This window comes from Leptodactylus fuscus, chromosome 1 (assembly GCF_031893055.1).
Source record: "Leptodactylus fuscus isolate aLepFus1 chromosome 1, aLepFus1.hap2, whole genome shotgun sequence".
Lineage (NCBI taxonomy): Eukaryota > Metazoa > Chordata > Amphibia > Anura > Leptodactylidae > Leptodactylus > Leptodactylus fuscus.
In genome coordinates this window covers 217,619,730-217,641,573 of record NC_134265.1, presented here as the reverse complement: position 1 = coordinate 217,641,573, position 21,844 = coordinate 217,619,730, and the positions used below count along the sequence as shown (strand labels likewise).

The 21,844-nt window shown below is 45.0% G+C and overlaps 1 protein-coding gene across 1 annotated transcript in view; it reads right to left on the bottom strand.

Moving 5' to 3' along the window:
• CIST1 (colon, intestine and stomach enriched 1) overlaps positions 1-21,266 on the bottom strand; it is a 34,378-nt gene extending 13,112 nt beyond the window's left edge. The window contains exons 1-2 of the mRNA XM_075264574.1: positions 21,138-21,266; positions 12,912-13,004 (exon numbers count right to left, since the gene is read on the bottom strand). Of these exons, the coding sequence (XP_075120675.1) occupies positions 12,912-13,004; positions 21,138-21,204 (160 nt within the window). The 5' untranslated portion in view covers positions 21,205-21,266. The remainder of the gene's footprint in view (positions 1-12,911; positions 13,005-21,137) is intronic.
• Between the last annotated feature and the right edge of the window lie 578 nt (positions 21,267-21,844).

The following is a 21,844-nucleotide window of genomic DNA, read 5'->3' as shown; positions in this document are numbered from 1 at the left end:
CGGTTTTTTAAAGCAAACCCAGTAGTGGCTACATAGAAAATGAAAACATAAAGGAAGCTCTTATACTTCTCCCTTCTACTCAACCCACTCCTGGCTTTGGCTGAAAAAAACCCACAGCAAAATCTGCAAAAAAAAAGCAGCTTTTCCACAAAGTTGGCCTTATTTTTAGGCTAAGGCTCCACATTGCGGAAACTCAGCTTTTTTTGTTGTAGATTTTGCTGCGTTTTTTTGAGCCAAATACAAGAATGGCTACAAAAGGTATGGGAAATATATAGGAAGTTCTTATACCTTTCTCTTCTGCTCAATCCACTCCTGGCTTTAGCTCAAAAAACCACAACAAAATCTGCAATAAAAGAAGCTGCGTTTCTGCAATGTGGGGCTTCAGCCTTAAGCAGTTTTCTGCTGCACCTCTAATTCTTAGCACCAAGAGAAGTTAAGAAAATCTACATGTGTAACTACCCCTCTGACAATAAGGTGCAATAAACAGTCATTGCAATGTGCAGTTCCCTCATGGGGGATGTTGAGCACCAACTTTCAGATTAATTTATTTTTGTTACTGCTACTTGTGACAGGACAGGGCATCCCAAAGTCTTACTGTTTTTAGAGCAGAAAGTACCTTCCTACATTGACAATAGAACAGCTTTTCCATGTGTAAACAATATTTTCTGGTCTGTGCTATAGTCCTTGGAATTAATTACGTTCATTGCTAGCTCTTCATATTGTACTTAGGGAGATCTCTAACCTCCCCTTCATTTCCAAACGCCTGGAACACTTCTGCCTAATTTTCTAGCTCTCTGCTTACTCTTCTCTTAACCCTTTACAATCAGTTTTGTTTGTGTGTTTGAATCTACTGAAACTAAAGTTTCCACTTATCTCCTGATAGCTAAATGTAATACCAACTACCTCCTACTCATTCTCTCACTCTTTCTGCAAACATAGATAACCTCCTAAATATTCTCAGGGGTGTGTATGGCCATAACCAACACAATTGCATAAGGCTGAAGAAATTGGGGGGCTCCGCAGAAGTGGGATGTGTTATTGTCTTTTTTTATATTTTGGCTGCTTCTTATTGGATTATTACAAGAGGTAGCAGCTTCTATTTTACTCACCCATCCCAGCTCCTGTCCTGGCCTGCTCCACTTTTTCCTCCAGTGAGTGTAGTGTGCTGCATAAGCACCCAGACATCATGTCCTGATGTTGTTTATTGTCCTTACAAAGGCCGAGGTGGGCCTGAACAGGTGAGTGAATATTGCAGTTGCGTTTGATATAATCCAGGTAATTGTCTTATACGGCCCCCACATTGTACACTGCCCCGTTAGATCGTGTTATACTGTGTGGGAGGCCATGAAAGGGGCAATGTATTCTGCGGGGGCTATACAAGGTGGCAACATACTAAGTGGGGGCCATAAAAGGGGATAGTGTAATATTTGGGGTCCATAAAAGGGGGCAATATAATGTGTGGAAGCCAGTTAAGAGGGAGTTATACTGTGTGGGTGCCAGTAAAGGGGGCATTATACTGTGGGGGTGCAATAATGTGGACATTCTGATCTGCAAATTAACAATTTTGGATTATGGGGGCCCCCAAAATGACAAATCACTCCATTGAGTATACTCCACTCTATTGGCCTTAAGACTAATATAGTGGTGTTCTTCCAATCCTTCTGACCGATTGGTTAATATATAACTCTTCTTTTTCCCTCTTCCCATTGCTGTTGGAGTTCCCTAGTTTTTGATCATAGGCCCCCTTCTATCTCTACACCGCCCATATTGGACACGCCATCACCCATTTATATACCTCATCATATACCTCATATACCTATTTTTATTTGAATCTCAAACTTTCAAAAACTGAACTTCTTGGATACATTTGATACAATTTTCTCATTCACCCCACATATTCACTGTGGAAATGTTCACTGATCTTGACTATTGAAATTCTCTACTAATTAGTCTCCCATTTATTGAAGGAATTCTATCAGTAAAAAAAAGTTTGTAAACTAAAAGCATGTAGGAATAGCGTTTAAAAAGGCTATTCATTTCTTACCTTTATTTTGCAGGTCCTCTCCACTGTTTTCAAATTATTCATCTTTTATTCTTTATGCTTTATGCTCTAATTATGCTCAGAGAGCACAGAAGGCATTCCTCTTGTTCTCAGAGCACAGCGTCGTCATCACTACCAGCGCCACCTCTGGCTTCTCTTGCTGATGTCTCCTTTTCTCCTCCTTTTCACTGCGAACCCATGCGGCAGAGCCGACTGCACATGCGTGGGATTTCGATTACCGAAGTGGCGCTCATCAGCTGCTGAAGCAGTGAAAAGCAGGGGAAACACAATGGAGCCATCAGGAAGAGAAGACAGAGGCAGCGCTGTGAGTGATGATGAGGCTGTGCTCTGAGCATAATTAGAATAAAAAATAAAAGATTAATAATTTGAAAAATAAAGGTAAAAGATGAATAGCCTTTTTAAAGGCAATTCCTAAATGCTTTTAGTTTAAAAATGTTTTTTTTTTTTAAATGACAGAATCCCTTTAGACTGGAACGCAGCAGCCAGAGTTGAACTGTTACACAAATACATCTACTTTGTGCCTGTCTCTGCACCAGCTGTACAATTTAAATTTATTATACTCAACCACAAATCGTTCTGTAGCGCTACACCTCCCTACATCTCTTTCCTCATCCCTTTCAGTCCTCTCAATTGTGCCAATGAGCTTAGACCTGTATTCTATGTTATCCAATCATCCCACTCCTGTCTCCAAGACTTTTCTCCAGCTACATCAGTGCTTTGGAATGCTGTACCCCAGACAGACAGATGAATACCAAATGTGCCCTAGGCAGGCTTGTCACATGACATAGTCACTAGAGATGAGCGAACACTAAAATGTTCGAGGTTCGAAATTCGATTCGAACAGCCGCTCAATGTTCGTGTGTTCGAATGGGTTTCGAACCCCATTATAGTCTATGGGGAACAGATACTCGTTAAGGGGGAAACCCAAATCCGTGTCTGGAGGGTCACCAAGTCCACTATGACACCCCAGGAAATGATGCCAACACCTCTGGAATGACACTGGGACAGCAGGGGAAGCATGTCTGGGGGCATCTAACACACCAAAGACCCTCTATTACCCCAACATCACAGCCTAACAACTACACACTTTACACACTCAATACCACATCTCTGACAGTAGGAAAACACCTTGAAACATGTGTATTTGGCACTTGCAGTGAGGAGAGCTTGTCACCAGCAGTGAATTTGGCCCTTGTAGTAAGTTGAGGTTGGCACCAACATTTGTTTTGAAAATCAGGGTGGATTGAGCCTCTAACCAGCAGAGTTTGGGCAAATTCATGGTGGAGGGAGCCTCTAAACACCCCAGTTTGGGCAAATTCATGGTGGAGGGAGCCTCTAAAAACCCCAGTTTGGACCAATTCATGGTGGAGGGAGCCTCTAACCAGCCCAGTTTGGGCAAATTCATGGTGGAGGGAGCCTCTAAACAGCCCAGTTTGGGCAAATTCATGGTGGAGGGAGCCTCTAACCAGCCCAGTTTGGACCAATTAATGGTGGAGGGAGCCGCTAAACAGCCCAGTTTGGGCAAATTCATGGTGGAGGGAGCCTCTAAACAGCCCAGTTTGGACCAATTCATGGTGGAGGGAGCCTCTAAAAAACCCAGTTTGGACCAATTCATGGTGGAGGGAGCCTCTAACCAGCCCAGTTTGGGCAAATTCATGGTGGAGGGAGCCTCTAAACAGCCCAGTTTGGGCAAATTCATGGTGGAGGGAGCCTCTAACCAGCCCAGTTTGGACCAATTAATGGTGGAGGGAGCCGCTAAACAGCCCAGTTTGGACCAATTCATGGTGGAGGGAGCCTCTAAAAACCCCAGTTTGGACCAATTCATGGTGGAGGGAGCCTCTAAAAAACCCAGTTTGGACCAATTCATGGTGGAGGGAGCCTCTAACCAGCCCAGTTTGGGCAAATTCATGGTGGAGGGAGCCTCTAACCAGCAGAGTTGTGGGAAAGCAGGGTGGAGGGAGCCTCTAACCAGCAGAGTTGGTGGAAATCAGGGTGGAGGGAGCCTCTAACCAGCAGAGTTGGGGGAAATCATGTTGGAGGGAGCCTAGTATTAGCAGAATTGTGCAACGCTTATGGTGGATGAGTATGAGGATGCGGAGGAATTGGAGAGGTTGAGTACAGACATGGAGTTTCATGTTGGGGTGCTTTACACAGGTGGGCACAAAAATGAAGGCTCTATCCAGTGGTGGTTCATTTTTATCAAAGTGAGCCGGTCGGCACTCTCAGCTGACAGACGGGTGCGCTTGTCAGTGATGATGCCACCGGCTGCACTGAACACCCTCTCAGATAGGACGCTGGCGGCAGGACAGGACAGCACCTCCAAGGCATATAGGGCAAGTTCAAGCCACAGGTCCAACTTCGACACCCAATACGTGTAGGGCGCAGAGGGGTCGGAGAGGACAGGGCTGTGGTCGGAAAGGTATTCCCGCAACATGCGCCTATACTTCTCACGCCTGGTGACACTAGGACCCTCCGTGGCGGCACTTTGGCGAGGGGGTGCCATCAAGGTGTCCCAGACCTTAGACAGTGTGCCCCTCGTTTGTGTGGACCGGTGAGAACTTGGTTGCCTACTGGAGGAACTGCCCTCCCTGCCGCCAACGTCACATGCTGGAAACATCTCCATCATATTCTGCACCAATTGCCTGTGGCAAGCATTGATGCGATTGGCCCTCCCCTCTACCGGAATAAAAGACGAGATGTTGTTTTTATACCGGGGGTCAAGGATAGCAAAGATCCAGTACTGGTTGTCCTCCATGATTTTGACAATACGCTTGTCGGTTGTAAAGCACCCCAACATGAACTCAGCCATGTCTGCCACAGTGTTAGTTGGCATGACTCCTCTGGCCCCACCGGAAAGTTCAATCTCCATTTCCTCCTCATCCTCCATGTCTACCCATCCGCGCTGCAACAATGGGACGATTCGAAGTTGCCCGGAAGCCTCCTGTATCACCATCACATCATCGGACAACTCTTCTTCCTCCTCCTCCTCCTCCTCCTCCTCCATTAAACGCAGTGAAGCGGACAGATGTGTGGACCTACTCTCCAGCTGTGACGGATCGGATGCTATCCCTAACTCCTCTGTGTGATCTGAGTTATCCCTGATGTCAATCAGGGATTCTCTCAGAACACACAAGAGCGGGATTGTAAGGCTCACCATCGCATCCTCAGAGCTCACCCTCCTTGTGGACTCCTCAAAGACCCGTAGGATGTCACAAAGGTCTCTCATCCATGGCCACTCATGGATGTGAAACTGAGGCAGCTGACTTTGTGGCACCCTAGGGTTTTGTAGCTGGTATTCCATCAAAGGTCTCTGCTGCTCAACCACTCTATTCAACATCTGAAACGTTGAGTTCCAGCGTGTGGGGACGTCGCACAAAAGCCGGTGTTGTGGCACATGCAGGCGTTGCTGGAGAGATTTTAAGCTAGCAGCGGCTACTGTCGACTTGCGAAAGTGGGCGCACATGCGCCGCACTTTCACCAGTAGCTCTGGAACATTGGGGTAGCTCTTTAGGAAACGTTGCACCACTAGGTTGAAGACGTGGGCCAGGCATGGAACATGTTGGAGTCCGGCAAGCTCCAGAGCTGCTACCAGGTTCCGGCCGTTATCACAAACGACCATGCCTGGGCCCAGGTGCAGCGGCTCAAACCATATTGCCGTCTCATCGAGGAGGGCATCCCTCACCTCGGAGGCAGTGTGCTGTCTGTCCCCCAAGCTGATCAGCTTCAGCACAGCCTGCTGACGTCTACCAACGCCAGTGCTGCAACGTTTCCAACTCGTAGCTGGGGTCAATCTAACAGCGGAGGAGGAGGCGGTGGCAGAGGAGGAGGCGGTGGCGGAAGAAGAAGGCGGTAGAGGAGGAGGAGGAGGGGGGTGTTCTTCTCGTGTCCCTGCCAGGAATGTTAGGCGGGGAGACGAGGTACACCGGGCCAGTTTGGGAAGCAGTCCCAGCCTCAACTACATTCACCCAGTGTGCCGTCAGTGAAATGTAGCGTCCCTGTCCGCATGCACTTGTCCACGCGTCGGTGGTCAAGTGGACCTTTGTGCAAAGCGCGGAACTAAGGGCCCGCCTGATGTTGAGTGACACGTGCTGGTGCAAGGCGGGGACGGCACACCGGGAGAAGTAGTGACGGCTAGGGACGGCATAGCGAGGTGCCGCAGTTGCCATCAGGTCCAGGAAGGCGGGAGTTTCAACAAGCCGGAACGCCAACATCTCCTGGGCCAGCAGTTTAGCGATGTTGGCGTTCAAGGCTTGCGCGTGTGGGTGGTTAGCAGTGTATTTCTGCCGCCACTCCAATGTCTGAGAGATGGTGGGTTGTTGTAAAGAAACGCCTGATGGTGCCTTTGATGGTGCAGGAGAAGGAGATAAGACAGGACCAGGGGAGGATGAGGTAGAAGTCAACAAAGTGGCGGAGGCAGATGAAGTGGTGTCCTGGCTCGTCCTCTGGAGTGCATCGCCAGCACAGTCAGCAGTGGCAGTGGCAGAGGCAGAGGCAGTGGCAGAGGCAGTGGCAGTGGCGTGAACGGCAGGCGGCCTTTGTCCTGCCGTTGCTGCCTGCCACTGATTCCAGTGCTTGGATTCCAAATGACGGCGCATTGAAGTGGTGGACAGGTTGCTCTTCTCAGAGCCCCTAATCAATTTCGAGAGGCAAATTGTGCAGACAACACTATATCTGTCCTCGGCGCATTCCTTGAAAAAACTCCACACCTTCGAGAAACGTGCCCTCGAGGTGGGAGTTTTTCGGGGCTGGGTACGAACTGGAACATCTTGGGAGATTCCGGGTGTGGCCTGGCTTCGCCTAAGCTGCTGACCTCTGCCTCTGCCTCTAGCTACCCTTTTTGGTGCTGCACCTGCCTCAACATCCACACTACTTTCCCCGCTTGACATCCCCCCTGTCCAGGTCGGGTCAGTGTCCTCATCATCCACCACTTCCTCTTCCAACTCCTGTCTCATCTCCTCCTCCCGCACAATGCGCCGGTCAACTGGATGCCCTGACGGCAACTGCGTCACATCATCGTCGATGAGGGTGGGTTGCTGGTCATCCACCACCAAATCGAACGGAGATGGAGGAGACTCTAGTGTTTGAGCATCTGGACACAGATGCTCCTCTGTTAGGTTCGTGGAATCGTGACGTGGAGAGGCAGGTTGAGGGACAATGAAAGGAGCGGAGAACAGCTCTGGGGAGCAGGGACAGTTTAGGTTATTGTTCTGTAAAGCTTCGGAATTTTGGGAGGAAGGAAGACAAGACTGTTGGGTAATAGGAGGAGAGGAGGCAGAGTCTGACTGGCTGCTGGACAATGTGCTGTAAGCGTTCTCTGACAGCCATTGCAAGACCTGTTCCTGGTTCTCGGGCCTACTAAGGTTTGTACCCTGCAGTTTAGTTAATGTGGCAAGCAACCCTGGCACTGTGGAGTGGCGCAATGCTTGCTGCCCCACAGGAGTAGGCACGGGACGCCCTGTGGCTTCACTGCTACCTTGCTCCCCAGAACCATTCCCCCGACCTCGCCCACGGCCTCGTCCACGTCCCTTTCCGGGAGCCTTGCGCATTTTGAATTCCTAGTTAGAAATTGGCACTGTATACCAGTAGTAAAAATTGTGGGTGCACGTAACCCCAATATATTCTTTGAATTACCAGTCAGAAACTGGCACTATATGGCAGTAGCAAGAAATGAGGGTATTTATAACCCCAATATATTCTTTGAATTCCCAGTCAGACAATGGCACTGTATACCAGTAGTAAAAATTGTGGGTGCACGTAACCCCAATATATTCTTTGAATTCCCAGTCAGACACTGGCACTATATGGCAGTAGCAAGAAATGAGGGTATTTGTATTCCCAATATATTCTTTGAATTCCCAGTCAGACAATGGCACTGTATACCAGTAGTAAAAATTGTGGGTGCACGTAACCCCAATATATTCTTTGAATTACCAGTCAGAAACTGGCACTATATGGCAGTAGCAAGAAATGAGGGTATTTATAACCCCAATATATTCTTTGAATTCCCAGTCAGACAATGGCACTGTATACCAGTAGTAAAAATTGTGGGTGCACGTAACCCCAATATATTCTTTGAATTACCAGTCAGAAACTGGCACTATATGGCAGTAGCAAGAAATGAGGGTATTTATAACCCCAATATATTCTTTGAATTCCCAGTCAGACAATGGCACTGTATACCAGTAGTAAAAATTGTGGGTGCACGTAACCCCAATATATTCTTTGAATTCCCAGTCAGACACTGGCACTATATGGCAGTAGCAAGAAATGAGGGTATTTGTATTCCCAATATATTCTTTGAATTCCCAGTCAGACAATGGCACTGTATACCAGTAGTAAAAATTGTGGGTGCACGTAACCCCAATATATTCTTTGAATTCCCAGTCAGACACTGGCACTATATGGCAGTAGCAAGAAATGAGGGTATTTGTATTCCCAATATATTCTTTGAATTCCCAGTCAGACAATGGCACTGTATACCAGTAGTAAAAATTGTGGGTGCACGTAACCCCAATATATTCTTTGAATTACCAGTCAGACACTGGCACTATATGGCAGTAGCAAGAAATGAGGGTATTTGTATTCCCAATATATTCTTTGAATTCCCAGTCAGACAATGGCACTGTATACCAGTAGTAAAAATTGTGGGTGCACGTAACCCCAATATATTCTTTGAATTCCCAGTCAGACACTGGCACTATATGGCAGTAGCAAGAAATGAGGGTATTTGTATTCCCAATATATTCTTTGAATTCCCAGTCAGACAATGGCACTGTATACCAGTAGTAAAAATTGTGGGTGCACGTAACCCCAATATATTCTTTGAATTACCAGTCAGACACTGGCACTATATGGCAGTAGCAAGAAATGAGGGTATTTATAACCCCAATATATTCTTTGAATTCCCAGTCAGACAATGGCACTGTATACCAGTAGTAAAAATTGTGGGTGCACGTAACCCCAATATATTCTTTGAATTCCCAGTCAGACACTGGCACTATATGGCAGTAGCAAGAAATGAGGGTATTTGTATTCCCAATATATTCTTTGAATTCCCAGTCAGACAATGGCACTGTATACCAGTAGTAAAAATTGTGGGTGCACGTAACCCCAATATATTCTTTGAATTCCCAGTCAGACACTGGCACTATATGGCAGTAGCAAGAAATGAGGGTATTTGTATTCCCAATATATTCTTTGAATTCCCAGTCAGACAATGGCACTGTATACCAGTAGTAAAAATTGTGGGTGCACGTAACCCCAATATATTCTTTGAATTACCAGTCAGACACTGGCACTATATGGCAGTAGCAAGAAATGAGGGTATTTGTATTCCCAATATATTCTTTGAATTCCCAGTCAGACAATGGCACTGTATACCAGTAGTAAAAATTGTGGGTGCACGTAACCCCAATATATTCTTTGAATTACCAGTCAGAAACTGGCACTATATGGCAGTAGCAAGAAATGAGGGTATTTATAACCCCAATATATTCTTTGAATTCCCAGTCAGACAATGGCACTGTATACCAGTAGTAAAAATTGTGGGTGCACGTAACCCCAATATATTCTTTGAATTCCCAGTCAGACACTGGCACTATATGGCAGTAGCAAGAAATGAGGGTATTTGTATTCCCAATATATTCTTTGAATTCCCAGTCAGACAATGGCACTGTATACCAGTAGTAAAAATTGTGGGTGCACGTAACCCCAATATATTCTTTGAATTACCAGTCAGAAACTGGCACTATATGGCAGTAGCAAGAAATGAGGGTATTTATAACCCCAATATATTCTTTGAATTCCCAGTCAGACAATGGCACTGTATACCAGTAGTAAAAATTGTGGGTGCACGTAACCCCAATATATTCTTTGAATTACCAGTCAGAAACTGGCACTATATGGCAGTAGCAAGAAATGAGGGTATTTATAACCCCAATATATTCTTTGAATTCCCAGTCAGACAATGGCACTGTATACCAGTAGTAAAAATTGTGGGTGCACGTAACCCCAATATATTCTTTGAATTCCCAGTCAGACACTGGCACTATATGGCAGTAGCAAGAAATGAGGGTATTTGTATTCCCAATATATTCTTTGAATTCCCAGTCAGACAATGGCACTGTATACCAGTAGTAAAAATTGTGGGTGCACGTAACCCCAATATATTCTTTGAATTCCCAGTCAGACACTGGCACTATATGGCAGTAGCAAGAAATGAGGGTATTTATAACCCCAATATATTCTTTGAATTCCCAGTCAGACACTGGCACTATATGGCAGTAGCAAGAAATGAGGGTATTTATAACCCCAATATATTCTTTGAATTCCCAGTCAGACAATGGCACTGTATACCAGTAGTAAAAATTGTGGGTGCACGTAACCCCAATATATTCTTTGAATTACCAGTCAGAAACTGGCACTATATGGCAGTAGCAAGAAATGAGGGTATTTGTATTCCCAATATATTCTTTGAATTCCCAGTCAGACAATGGCACTGTATACCAGTAGTAAAAATTGTGGGTGCACGTAACCCCAATATATTCTTTGAATTCCCAGTCAGACACTGGCACTATATGGCAGTAGCAAGAAATGAGGGTATTTGTATTCCCAATATATTCTTTGAATTCCCAGTCAGACAATGGCACTGTATACCAGTAGTAAAAATTGTGGGTGCACGTAACCCCAATATATTCTTTGAATTACCAGTCAGAAACTGGCACTATATGGCAGTAGCAAGAAATGAGGGTATTTATAACCCCAATATATTCTTTGAATTCCCAGTCAGACAATGGCACTGTATACCAGTAGTAAAAATTGTGGGTGCACGTAACCCCAATATATTCTTTGAATTCCCAGTCAGACACTGGCACTATATGGCAGTAGCAAGAAATGAGGGTATTTGTATTCCCAATATACTCTTTGAATTCCCAGTCAGACAATGGCACTGTATACCAGTAGTAAAAATTGTGGGTGTATATAGCCCCAATTCTATTGCTAGGGGACTTGCAGGGTATTTCTGGGGTGAAGGTGGGGGGGCACACCGTTGGAACGGGTATCGGGGTATATATCGGGTATACGGGAATACACTGACAGTGTATTCCATTCAGGATCCTGGGAAAGCTGGGTTGCGGCGATTGAGCCCGTCAGTGCCACGTTACACTGACAAGCTTCTCCCTGGAATTTAGCTCTTATAAGAGCTGTTGGTTGTCTTCTCCTTCCTATCCTAGCCTGTCCCTGCCTACCCAGAATCTAAGCCCTAGCTAGCTGGACGGAAACCTCCGTCCTCGGTGAATTGCAAGCTCAGAATGACGCGAACCTGGGCGGCGCTGTTCTTTTAAATTAGAGGTCACATGTTTTCGGCAGCCAATGGGTTTTGCCTACTTTTCTCAACGTCACCGGTGTCGTAGTTCCTGTCCCACCTACCCTGCGCTGTTATTGGAGCAAAAAAGGCGCCAGGGAAGGTGGGAGGGGAATCGAGTAATGGCGCACTTTACCACGCGGTGTTCGATTCGATTCGAACATGCCGAACAGCCTAATATCCGATCGAACATGAGTTCGATAGAACACTGTTCGCTCATCTCTAATAGTCACCCTTTTCTACATTTCCTCATTCTAAGCTAACATTCCTTACCCTAAGCTATGCTTTCCATTTCATTCCTTAGAAACTGACCCCTCCATTCAAAAGATATTATGCACTCCAAGTGTTTACTATTGCCCCAGGGCCCATAATGGGAAAGCCGACAGTGCGCTGAATTCAGCGCATTGTCGGATTTCTAGCGGTATATAAAAGCGCATGTGCCCGAGGACATGAAAGGTCCTCTTTAATATTCATGGGCTCAATGCTCCTTAGAAATGTCACAATCTATTGTTACTGATATGGACCCTTTACTTTAAAATAGACTCTCAAAACAGAGTCTCAAAGTTGCCAAGTAATTACTTTTCTCAGTGGTTCCATAATTGCAGTCCCTCCTCCTCGAAAGGAGTTTCCACAGCAATACATCATTCACATGCAATTCAATGAACGCACCAGCATTGTGATGGAATAGGGTAGAGCATTATTATAATACAATAGCAATATGAGGGTACAACTGTGAATGTTAAGTATACATTGTCCAACATTTGTGCTACAACATCTAATTATCTCCTGGCTACTACTACTTCTTTTTAAGTGATCTGCTAGCTATCCTATATGTATGAATGTGTCTCCAGCCAGTGAAGAGAAATGGGAGAAATTGAAGTAATTAAAGGGATTCTATCATTAGCATACCCTTTTAAACTAAATACACGTAGGAATACGTGCCAGATAGCGCGCCAGTTTACTCCGTGTGAACTGCCCCTAAGAAAGACTATTCTTCTCTTACCTTTATTATTCTGATCCACGCTGCCGTTGCTGAGAATTTTCTTCTTTCTTCCTTATGTAAATGAGTTTTCTCGCAGTACTGGGGGCGTTCCCAGTGCTGTTTGAAAACTCTCCTTCGACGGCCACCTCCGCCAATGGAGGAGGCGCTTTTGGACGAAGAGAAGAGGAGCACGAAAGAAGAGGAACGCAAGAGAAGAGGCAAAGGAAGAAGACAGAGGCCTTCCTTGGAGGGTTTTCAAGCAGCACTAGGGACACTCCCAGTGCTGTTTGAATGCAGGGGAAAGCCCCCAGTGCTGGGTGAAAATTCATTTACCTACGGAAGAAAGAAGAAAATTCTCAGGAACCGAGGCGTGGATCAGAATAATAAAGGTAAGAGAAGAATAGCCTTTCTTAAGGTCAATTCCTAAGTGTATTTAGTTTAAAAAGGGTATTCTAGTGATAGAATCCCTTTAAAATGTAGGACAGAAATCTGCTGAGAAATCTTACCAGAAAGTTGTGTTGAGTGAGTAATAGTTTCAAGTTTGTTTTGACTTGTTGAGCTGGTAGCAACAGAGCTTGGTTCAGTGGATATGGTGAAAGCTGTTGAAAATCATAAAGTATCATATTAGTTGCTTATACAGTTGATTTAATTACATTAAAAAGTCATGTAAAAATCTGCTGGGGGCACTGCTGGTTTAAGCAGAAACATTTGTTATATGTTCTTTTTAAATTTGGAGGAAAAAGTCCTTAAACTAACATATACTGTGATAAGTGCACAAAGTGGTCCGCCACAAGTGAAAGTACTGCTTATCTGGTCAGCCCTCATGGAGTACACGTGAGATGTTGTAGCAGTGTAACCAGCAAACATATCTCTGTGACAGACACCATAGTTCTGCTGTTTCAGAGGATGTAACACATGCCTCCAAGAACCTGTGACAATTTAGCATGGGGTGATAGTGGTTGATTCCAGGAATCTTAAGCCATCCACGCCTCTCTTGTTAGCCAAGTTTTCAACTGTCTTCGAGGCAGCAAGCTGCCTCTCTAACAAACTGTGCAAAATACGGAAACATTTGCAACAAAACAGAGTAGAAGGCGTCAGGAAAATAATGATCGTAGTCAAGGCCGCCGATAGGCCAGTTCTACTGCTACTGGCGTCAGGGGCCCGGCCAAATTGAAAAATGGGGGGGTCCGGTTTTGGACCGCCACCGTGTGCCGACCCCTGGCGCCCGCAGCAGTCATTATATGTCCGATTTCAACTCAGATCTGCGTCCTGAGTTGAACACATACACGGCTGAAGCAAGGAGCTGAACAGGTCAGCTCCTTTCTTCACCGCTGAACGCCGCCTACTGGCTGTGTAGACGCGATGTGATGACGTCACATCGCGTCTACAACTGTGCGCCAGTGAGAGAGAGAGGCGCGCAGAGTGCAGCAGGGGAACGTGGAAGAAGGTAAGTGTAATGTGTACTGAGGTGGAACGTGAAATTGGGGGCAGATGAAGGAGAGGACGGCATGACACTGGGGGCAGAGATGGAGAGGACGGCATGACACTGGGGGCAGAGATGGAGAGGACGGCATGACACTGGGGCAGAGATGGAGAGGACGGCATGACACTGGGGGCAGAGATGGAGAGGACGGCATGACACTGGGGGCAGAGATGTGGAGACATGAATCTGGGGGCAGAGATGGGGGGACATGAATCTGGGGGCAGAGATGGGGGGACATGAATCTGGGGGCAGACTCAGAGATGGGGGGACATGTATCTGGGGGCAGAGATGGGGAGGACATGAATCTGGGGGCAGAGACGGAGACATGAATCTGGGGGCAGAGATGGAGTGGACATGAATTTGGGGCAGAAATGGAGGAGACATGAATCTGGGGGCAGAGATGTGGGGACATTAATCTGGGGGCAGAGATGGGGGGGACATGAATCTGGGGGCAGAGATGGGGGGGACATGAATCTGGGGGCAGAGATGGAGGGACATGAATCTGGGGGCAGAGATGGAGGGACATGAATCTGGGGGCAGAGATGGAGGGACATGAATCTGGCAGCAGAGATGGAGGGACATGAATCTGGGGGCAGAGATGGAGGGGACATGAAACTGGGGGCAGAAATGGGGGACATGAATCTGGGGACAGAGATGGAGGGGACATGAATCTGGGGGCAGAGATGGGGGGGACATGAATCTGGGGGCAGAGATGGAGGGACATGAATCTGGTGGCAGAGATGGAGGGACATGAATCTGGGGGCAGAGATGGAGGGGACATGAAACTGGGGGCAGAAATGGGGGACATGAATCTGGGGACAGAGATGGAGGGGACATGTATCTGGGGGCAGAGATGGGGGGACATGAATCTGGGGGCAGAGATGGAGTGGACATGAATCTGGGGGCAGAGATGGAGTGGACATGAATCTGGGGGCAGAGATGGGGGGACATGAATCTGGGGGCAGAGATGAGGGGACATGAATCTGGGGGCAGAGATGTGGGGGACATGAATCTGGGGGCAGAAATGGGGGGGACATGAATCTGGGGGCAGAGATGGGGGGACATGAATCTGGGGGCAGAGATGGAGGGACATGAATCTGGGGGCAGAGATGGAGGGACATGAATCTGGGGGCAGAGATGGAGGGGACATGAAACTGGGGGCAGAAATGGGGGACATGAATCTTGGGACAGAGATGGAGGGGACATGAAACTGGGGGCAGAGATGGAGGGGGGACATGAAACTGGAGGCAGATGAAGGGTGTATATGAAGCTGGGGGAGAGATAGAGGGGGGACATATAATTTACGGGTGACTGTAGGAGTTTTATACTGTGTGCGGGCACATGAAAAATTAGTGAGAATGGGCGGAGTCAGCATAAAAGTGGGCGGGGCTAAATTTGCCGCTGCACGCAGAGCGCGTCGCACATTTTGTCCCTCTTTCGGTTCTTCAAAAGCTGGGAGGCATGGGTACAGGGGCAATGGAAAGATGTTAGAAGGTGGACGGGGGGGGGGGGATTGTTGGGGCATTGGGTGTGCGGCACTGCGGAGAGGGAACTGGGGCAATAATATATAAGTTTTTAGCTGGAGAACTACAAAGCACACAATACCTCCAAAGGTATGTGTGCTTTGTATTAATAATGATGTAGGCTGCTATGCTACTAGCATAGCAGCCTGTTTGGGGGTGGGACTTTCACTTTAAAGGAGTGTTCACATTGCGTTTTTGGCCTCCCTTGCCAGGATTTGTTGGTAACCAGTCACAAATCAGCTACCCACTTATCCCTGCACGGAGAACTGCAGGCCCCCCTTTTTTTAATGGCCAGTTAAGGGATAAGTTGACAGCTGATTCTGACTGGTTACCAACGTATCCCGGCAAGGGAGGCCAAAAACGCAATGTGAAAAAGCCCTGAGGATTTATTAAGAGGGCTCTTATAAATGGTGTTGGCCCTCTATAGGCGCTGTCACCCGTAGCAGATTGTACCTGCAAATAGAATCTGATTAAGCTTTGTAATGCTGCTAAATAAAGGGAAATGTAATACATAATTGGTATGTCGCAAAATAAGGTAGTTTTAAAATGGCGGGGGGAGGGGGGGCCCCAGACACTTAGGCTGTATGGGGCCCCAAAATTCCTGATGGCGGCCCTGATCGTAGTAACACAAAAGGCACTTTCCTTTAGTAATCCTCCCTGAGTCTGGTGGTTAGATGTCCTTTAGGCTAATGCCCCACATCAAGAAAAGCACTGCAGAATAAAAATTTTAAAAAAAGCTGCAGTAAGCCATCGTGGTTTTTCACAGAAAGTATGCAAAGGTTATCTATGCAGACTTTCTGCTTCAATTATGCCTATAGGGAAACCGTTTCTGTAGGTATAGTTGACATGCTACAATTTCCAAAACCACGACAGTATTTTCCTGCAAAATGGAGATGGGATTAATTAGAATCCCATCCACTTTGTTGTCACACTAAAATGTTGTGTTTTTTTCCAGTGTGTAAACCAGTGGGTAAACCACAACGTTTACTCCACGTGAGGCCCTGGCCTTATAGTTAATGCAGGAGCGAGGACTCAGGAGACAGTGTTGAATGAAATAGTAACACTAACAGATACCTTTTTATATTATGGTGGCACCATTCTTGGGAATTCCACAAAGCTGGAACTAAGGCGCAGTGATGATACTCCCTGGAATCAGTTAGTGTGTCTCGTGCTGGGACAGTCTTCTAAAAACGTGTACTTCAAGTCAATCATAAAACTCCATAAAACACCTGCAATGCCCAGGTTGCAGGGTGTAAGGTAATAAAATTAAAAGGGTCTGAGGTTCTTAGGTAAGATTGTAGCTACATGGTAAATCTAAAATTGTATTACTTGGCAGAATAGGGGGTTCATTATAATAAGGTTAAATGTGATGCCCCAGAGCCTGAGGGTGCAAGGGGATCCTAATGGCAAGTAATTGCCCATTTGCCCCCACTATAATCCAAACTCACAATCAACTGATGAAACAGTTAATTACGGCATGAGAGTCTACTGGAGGTGAGTATTTGATGGATAAAGCATGCAGGATTTGTCTTACAAATATTTGCAAGGTTTTCCCAGCAGTTTCGTTCAGACTGTAGCAGATATGCTACTGTTGCACTCTTCAGACATGAGTATAATTAATAGAGGCCCAGGGGAGATAAGTCAACAAAAACAGTTTTACTGACCACCTCTGGGATTCAGCGTGGGTCCCCTCTTCCGGCCTCCTGAATGACATCAAGGACGTATGAGGCCTGTGATTGGTACACCGATCCCACGACACATACACAAGCATCTTGACACCACATGACCCACTTGAACAATGACGCCTAATCACAGGTGTTAGTCATCCCTGATGTCATTCAAGAGGTTGGAAGGGGACATGCGCCACAGCCAAGAGACAATAAGTAGCACTGTTTGTAATGTTTACTCATTCTCTTCTGGGATTCCGCTTATTATACTGTGAAGTCTGAAAAGATTTTCGTAGGTGGTAAACCCCCAAAATTATGTGCTTTGCTGAGCCTGAAATTTTTGGAAATTTTATATGTGCTTTTGTGACTTTATTAGCATAGGGGCTACTCTGTGCAGAGAGCGGCTATGGGTTGTTATTCTATTAGAAGGATCTTGGGTGTGAATGGGGGGGAGATACTTTCTGGTATCCTTAATTTTCCCCTGCTTGTAGCTAACAAGTTGTGGGCCTGTGTAATTAAGCTTATTCCAACTTTCTCCTACTCTCTGATTAAAGAAGAAGAGAACACAATGTCTCCTTCGAAGGAGGGAGTAGTAGTACAGTAGAGGGCTGTATTATTTGCTTAGCTTCATGGTCTGTTCCACTTAAAGAGGACCTTTCATCAGATTGGGCACAGGCAGTTCCATATACTGCTGGAAAGCCTCCTGATAATACTCGTCTATGGGCGAGCACTGTGAGCAGAGGGAGGGGGCTTTCCTCCCCGCTCACACTCTACAGCGCTATAGGCGCTGCTGTGGAGAAGGACATTCCTGACTAACTGTCAGAAACGCCCTTCTGACTGTAAAGCGCTACGGTACCGGGACTGATAGCACTTTACCCGGGACACAGATCGGGAAAGCCGATAGTGCGCTGAATTCAGCGCACTGTTGGCTTTCCAGCAGTATATGGAACTGCCTGTGCCCAATCTGATGAAAGGTTTGAAAAGTGTCCGCCCGTGAGGGTCTTGTGCCTCTCCGAGGCGAAACCAAAGTTGGGCATGCAGGACTTTGTGTCCAGTTAAAAAAAAAAAGGTTTCGCCGTGGAGAGGCACAAGACCCTCACGGGCGGACACTTTGCAAACCCATTCAAGTGAATGGGTTTGAAAACTGACTGCCGGGTTTCCATCTCCTGTCCAGCGGAGAACGGGTGCAGGTGTTAACCCTCCCTAGCTCCCACCAGTTTTCTGGTGTGAGCTATATTTATCTGTCAGGCCAAGGAATCCTCATCCCTGTCTGCCTTGCTCTCCACACTTGTTTAAAAAAAAAAAAAAGTGTTGAGAGGGGCACAGAAAGAGGGAATTCCATGTTGCAAGAAAGGGCTGTGTGCCGAAGATGCGCACATTTATACCCATTTGCTTAAAAAAAACTGGTTAATAAATTCCTCCCATTGTATTGTTAGTAGATATCAACAAGACCATGACCTTCTTTCCAAAATACCTTTGCTACCAAGCATCCAGCAAACCCAGCTCTAAGATCAATCTAAAAAAATTAGTTTCAGAGGGAGAAGTAAAGCGTTTATCTATAGGCCACTTATCTAACCTCTTACCCAAGATTACCAATTGTAGGAAGGAGACATATTGGCTTACTGGGAATGAAATCCTTACTAGGGCATTCGCAGACTGGTATTATCAGGGTAGCAATGGGACAATAACCATGGACCACTCTAATAATACTAATTAAAGCATAACTAAACTTTTGGACAACTTTTGATTTTTTGATAGTTGTGTGTCATTAAAAACTTTTATAATACACTTTATTAGCAGATTTTGGATCCTTTTTCCTTCATTTTATTTTACTCTTTCCCTCGTTTCTGTATTGAGAGCTGTTTCTGCCTCCACTTAATGTTACTGTATATGGGAGTACAGGACTGTGTAACATGTAAAGAAAGTGAAGGCAGGGTCACTTCAAACACTTAATGTCTCCGACATTATAAAACACACTAACTTGCTTTTGGTGTCACACCTAGTCGAGCATTAGCACTAATTAATACAGTGGACCCAAATATGTAATTTTGACTATAATGAACATGAACCTGTAACATTAATAACATTAATAGACTACTCTTATATAAGCATAAGTAGCATATCAGCTAACAAAACTAACTGCTAAGATTGTTTGAGAATGGTGGGGACTAGAATCAATGGAGCAGAGCCTTAAAGAGATACTAAGAACTGCACTTGGTACAGGTGGTGAAAGCTCTTTAAGTAGGTTATGAGTTGTACTGGGATAATATAAACCTACAATGGTTTCCTCTGCAAATAATAATGTTATTAGAGAATTAATCAAAGCATAAGTTTAGCCATTTAAAAATACCTAGAATATAAAAAGAAGAGGGGTAGAGTTTGCGCCAAACCCCAAAACTAATATATTATGAAAAAATAAATACATGTAGAACAAGGCCTAATCCAGGTTCAATTCATGTATATAAGACAAGTACATGATCAATAGATAAATAAAGAATGAAGTTCCAATTCATATTTGTATGTAATTTCCATGCCAGCAGCAAGGCTAAAGCAGGCAGGTACAATCAAGTGTTTACCTAAAACTGCCACTATAGAGTCCTAATACATTTTATTTACTACAATGACCAGAATAAATCAATAATACTAGTATACGGCGAAAGGGTGTTGGCTATTTCAGCATTAAACTATGGCGTTCTTGAACGGTGGGGACTAGCAGTTTGAAGCAATGGAATCTGAAATAAATGAATACCTCTGCAACAGAGACAAACATCATGGGGAAAAAAAGTGTTACAATCAGGTGAGCCTGCTGATTTAATATGCTTCACCATATGGCATACTCCCTTTAAGAAAATAATACAAGTTCAACGGACCTTAGACTGATCTGACAAAGAGTGCAGTCCATTTCTGGCCTATGAAGTTGACCCCCCAACTGTAAAGGCATGATGCAGTGATGTAAGTTACACCTTAAATGTACATGTAGAAAACATTAAAACTGTATTTGCTTAGGGATCTGGGGCATGAGGACTAATATGAATGCTAATGCAGGCTGTCTGTGAAGAAGTTATGTCTGATGGTCGCATAACAATTTGGTTCTTACCAAATATATCATACAACTGCATTCTTTTATATTACAGGTGCTATCTAAGACTCAAAATTAATAATCTTTTCTTAGGATGTCACTAATTTGAGATCAGCAGAATGGAGGGTCCACCACTCCTAACTCCCACCAATCCATGGTTCTCTGAGGTTCACAGTGTATGGCCAAAGCATACCGATACAAAACACTGAGCAGATTACTGGTGTCTGAACAAGGCCTTTGTATTTTACTAATAAAACCCAATGATAAGCATGTGCCTTGTTTGCATTAGATTATACTACATTGTTTATTACTTTCAGATATAGTAGTACCTGCATATCTGCCCAAATGGATTTTCTTTTTAATGTAGATTGTGAGCCCCACATAAACAGATGTTGTCCTTGGCAAGATTCGAACCCAGGACTCCAGCACTGCAAGGCTGAGGTGCTAACCACCGAGCCACCGTGCTACCCCCGAAGGGATTTTCATAAGATTTAATATAATACATATCAGTACAGACAATTAAAACACAGTACAGTAGTGCAGGGATATTACAGTGGAACAATATTTGAGTATTAACTGCCATGAAGTTTACCATGTGGGTTGAGAAGTTCTTGAAAACAATATTTGCACTTCTTATCTGTTAGAAGTGCCTATCAATATCAGTTAGGTCCCAACCCTGACTTGCTTTAGAGCTACATCATAGTATTTGGTTTTATAGCAGATCTCTACATGGTGGAAGCTACAAAACACTAAAAATATTACCTAATTTTCTATTTGCAGTTAATATCAGTTTTAACATTTGACTTTCCTAGCCCTAGTTAGGAAAACACGTCTGCTACAGTTTAATAACAAGAAAGTCAAATGTATTCACCAAAACAAAAAACTTGGAAGAACTTGAAATCTATATCCTGCCAATACGGAAAACAAAGACAAACTTTTAACGGAAATGTTTCTATTATTTGCAAAGAGATAATTGTTACCTGGTGCTAAAAGATAACTCAGAAGGAATGGAAGCAGGATTGAGGAAACACTGCAAGACTCAGCCATGACAAAGAAAGGTTTACTGTTTGTCAGGTGTGTGACAAATAACTTCAAACCACGTCTGTGTATCCTCGTGGCAAGGAAATGAAAAGGTGTAACCTGAGCATGGGTAATGCCTACTTTTAACTCTTCGTATGGCTAAAACACCTAGCTAAGAAATGACTGAACATATCTAGAAATACATGGAAAAGTGTGCTCACGTTATGAAGACTACATTATTTCATATGTATTATTAATGTCATTCTATTCCATATCATATATACCTCTTTTCCTTGTTCCTGGGTTATAGAATACTGCACTGTTATTAAAAACTGTAAGACAGTAGTGAAAACTTATGGCAAGGCCCCATGTTACGCAAATACTACTTTTATAGTTGCAGATTTTGCTGCGTTTTTATGAGTCAAATGCAGAAGTGAGTAAAAAATTGCTGTAATCAAATTTTATTGAATTTTCCAAGAAGATAAACAGAACAACAATAAGGAATGAATGCAAAACACGGAGCGAAAGGGCCATGCAGGACCACACATTAAAACCCATGCTGGGGAGGGGGGACCCCCAGCTCAAGGGAGAGCATGCTGGGAACCAAAACAAGAACACAAAGAAAAACAGATGGGGGGGGGGGAAGGAGAGGGAAACAGACAACACA